We start from the raw sequence: 3,758 nt of genomic DNA, 5'->3' as shown, positions 1-3,758 counted from the left end.
ATTTTGTCACCAATTACGTAGTATTATTGTTATTTCTATTGTTGAAAGTTTACTATATAAGCAAGAATTCTATAAAACTTTAAATTTTAAAAATGTTTAGAATATTTTAATTGAATAAATATTTGAATTACTATAATGTCAAGCTGAATATAAAGTTATGTGTTTTCTAGGGTAAAGTGTTAAGTGTTTTTCAAGGGGTTCTAAATAATATTGTTTTTTAGAACACAGGTATTGGGAGGGTACAGAGAACAGCTCTTAAATAACATCTAATAGAGCTGAATTTGAGTATAGTGTTTAAAATATGTTTTGTTATTAGATTTGCTCTTTTTAACTTATGACTATGAACGGGCTTTTGTAGTAATAATTTTATTTTCGTAGTCATTCCGGTCCATTGAGTTTACTTTCTATGAACATCGTTAGAAAAAAATAGGGAGTCTACAATAAAACCATCTGTATATGAACAGGATATTGTTTCAAGGAAGGACAGAACCCCCCTGCCCGATTGTTTGCTAGCTACTACATGGCTCCCGCAGTCCTAAACTTGGCAATCTCTAAGAGTAAATAATTTATTCTGTTACTGAATAGTGGAAGTCGTTTCTTTGTGTACATTACAGATAATATAAAATGGCGCCCAACGTGGGGCCCGGAAGTTAAACAACCCATTGTTTGCTTTTGGTTCCTATTTCCGATTATTGTTAAATTTACTAAATTTCATTAAAATAAAGTTTTCTGAAAAATTGTGTTACAAACTTACATGTCTGGTTGAATAACAAACAACACTTCTCTGGAATTTCGTTAACTTGCGTTTTCTGCGAGTTAAACGACCGATAAGTCAATTGTCTGTCTTTTTAATTAGTTATGTAATTTGTCATATAATTTTTCTGAAATATTTTAGATATTTGTAACAATTTGATTTTTAACTTCTTTATACTGAGGTATCAGCCCTTGAATAAATATTAGGAAAACGGAAAATTTGCGGTTGCGAATATTTGTCCAATTTTTGTTTAAGTTTATAGTGGAAAAGAAAAATCTGGTTTGTCATATTGAAGTTTTAAACATTTTAGTACAAAAATCTCCATAGTCTGGTTTTGTTTTGCCTACATATTTTATTAGTTACAACTATACTTACATTTTACACCTGATTCCAATTATTACCCAAAAAGAAAACACAGTTTATAAAAACTTTATTAAATTATACCATAAAGTGAGAAAATATAAAGTATTATGTTTTCACTTTCGTCAATATACATTTGAAAATTTATGTCAAAACTCTTGTAAGAGTGAACAAGTTGATAAAATTTAATGGAGTAGAAAAATATATATATATATATACATTAGGGTGATCGCCTCGGTTTTTCAACCGGTTTTAAAACCGGTTTTTTCTGCTTTACCAGTGTCGGTTTTTTCTAAATGTTGATTTTTCGAATATCGAATAACCCGGTTTTTTTACTTTTTAAAAACCGGTTTCGAATACTTTTATTTGCTTTGTATTCAAAGATTACTTAAATTAATTTTTGAAGTAGATAATAATACAGCCCGTCTAAATTTTAAAAATATTGGGGTACAGGAACTAGAGTATATTTTTCTAAAGCACCTTTGGTTAAACTTTTTTGATTTTATTAATTAATTAACAAATTTTATTTGTAAAATTGATTGGAATAACTGCTTGATAAAATTTTACCAATCTTAAGATTATATTCCTATAACAACAATTAATTTGCGGCTGAAATATTATGGAAGTGTTGGAATGCCTTTGAAAATTGCCTAAGCAGGGATTTTAGAATAAGCTAGTATTACAAAGTTCCTTATGTTTAACAGAAGTGTCCCACTTTTTTCCTAATTTTTTATATTAAAGAAATAATGTAAATCAGACGACTAGATCTAAAGTTATAATCTTTTAAACTGTTAAAAATCAGTTCGGGCCATGTTTTATTAATCAAATTTAAACATAAACGTTAATTTTTTCAAATTAAAATAGATTTTTTATTTATAATGAAAAACCGGTTAACCGGTTTTTTCTGAATTTGAAAAATATCAACCGGTTTTTTTCAAATGTCAACTATTCGAACTATTCGAAAACCGGTTTTTGGAAAATGTCGAATAATCGATCACCCTAATATACATATATACTAAGGAAAATAAAAACTAATTTTTGTATGATAATACGATTATCTTCTATTTCTTTAATTTATTGATAAACTGATACAAACAATGTAGAAGTCACATATAGCAGTAAATATATGTTAAAGAATTTTCTTGCTCATTTTTATTATTTTTTTTTTTTTCAAAGTATCAAAGTAGATAAATTTCTGAAATTGTCAAAATTCTTGTCTTTCATCTTTTTCTAAAATCTACTTCCTTAAACAAGCCAACAATTCAAGAATTGACTCCTTGCGAAGTTCTGAAAAAGTTTACTAAGCCTTAACGAAATTTATTTCAACATCTGCTAATTTCTTAAATTCTTGAATATAACTAATATAGGTTAGATACAGTTGATAATAATTCCTTTCATGTAGACTTGTGAAAAAAAAAAAAATTTTAACCTTTTGAATTAAGCATAAAATTTTATACGATTATTGTTGGAATTAAACTCGAAAGTTTGTATTAGGTTGAAGGGTAATAAATTCTTAAAAAAAATAAGAATTCCCTAAGATTTTTTTTCGTATTTGTTGATAAGTTTTGAGTTGTTCGTAACATCTTTTATACTTTTTTTTTGATTTGAAATGTCACTTTCGAGAACACCTCCTAACGAAGCTGCTGCTTCAGCTTCTATATTACCTGTAAACATGGAATCTGCGCCTATCATTGTTTCAGAGTCTGAGCCCATTTGTCAGATTTGTAATAATTTGATGACAGAAAATGACGATTGTTTAAATATCACAAATTGTAATCATTCGTTTCACCGTTCGTGTATTGAATATTATTTATCCAATAACACCGAATGCCCCATTTGCAAACGTCCATGCGAACTAGTAGATCTGAAGAAAATTAATCCTTTAAATAAACAAAATCCCTCTGTAAAACAGATTCCAGGAAAGCGAGGAAGAGGAGCAATGGCTAAACGCTACAACACTCGTAGCCACGTTAGAAATCTGTTTCAAGAAAGTCAACGTTCTTTACATGAATTCAGTAATGTAGCTAATGACTCCGAAGAAGTTTTTACTCCAGGGCATGTTAATCGTCCAAGTCAAGAAAATTCACCAAACGTTGATAACCCTTCAAATTCTAGACCTTCTAGAAACGCAAGGGCTACTGTAGATTATGAGCAATTAAATAAAATGATTGAAAACAATCTCACTCGTTTACTAACTAATTTAAACCTAATTCCTAATGCTAATAGCCAGCCGCGCACAAATCGTACTGAAAATATTTATTTTGAGAATAGGAATGTAGTAACATCTGCGCAAAATTAGGCAAACAGGGTCAATACATCCTCAGTTTCACATTCTAATGTCGCCAATTATAACATGGACAAGTTAACAGCCATTATCTCCAGCTGGAATATAAAATTTGATGGTTCCCCATCCGGTTTGAATGTAGAGGAATTTCTCTACAGAATTCGATCATTAACTTATGATAATTTTAATGGAGATTTTACTCCCATCGTCAAAAACTTAAATGTTCTCTTAAATGGTAAGGCCAAAGATTGGTATTGGCGATATCGAAAACAGACCGAATCTTTTAATTGGGAAGAATTTTGTGAGGCCATTAAATGCCAATATCGCGACTTTAAATCCTCATTCGACATAAAGGAAGAA

General features: G+C 29.4%; 1 protein-coding gene across 1 annotated transcript; it reads left to right on the top strand.

The window, feature by feature from the left end:
* Nucleotides 1-2,723: 2,723 nt before the first annotated feature.
* On the top strand, nt 2,724-3,413 carry LOC119604653 (RING-H2 finger protein ATL5-like). The gene has a single exon (XM_037957413.1). It carries the CDS (start codon nt 2,724-2,726, stop codon nt 3,411-3,413), a length of 690 nt encoding a protein of 229 aa, XP_037813341.1.
* The last annotated feature ends 345 nt before the right edge of the window (nt 3,414-3,758 follow it).

This window comes from Lucilia sericata, unplaced genomic scaffold (genome assembly GCF_015586225.1).
Source record: "Lucilia sericata isolate MDLA Ls3-8-SP2 unplaced genomic scaffold, ASM1558622v1 Contig000414F_arrow, whole genome shotgun sequence".
Classification (NCBI taxonomy): domain Eukaryota; kingdom Metazoa; phylum Arthropoda; class Insecta; order Diptera; family Calliphoridae; genus Lucilia; species Lucilia sericata.
Note: the sequence above shows the minus strand (reverse complement) of the source record. Positions and strands in the feature narration are given on the sequence as shown.

Excerpts from the sequence above, each read along its gene's own strand:
- LOC119604653 (XM_037957413.1), top strand. The coding sequence starts at position 2,724 with ATGTCACTTTCGAGAACACCTCCTAACGAAGCTGCTGCTTCAGCTTCT.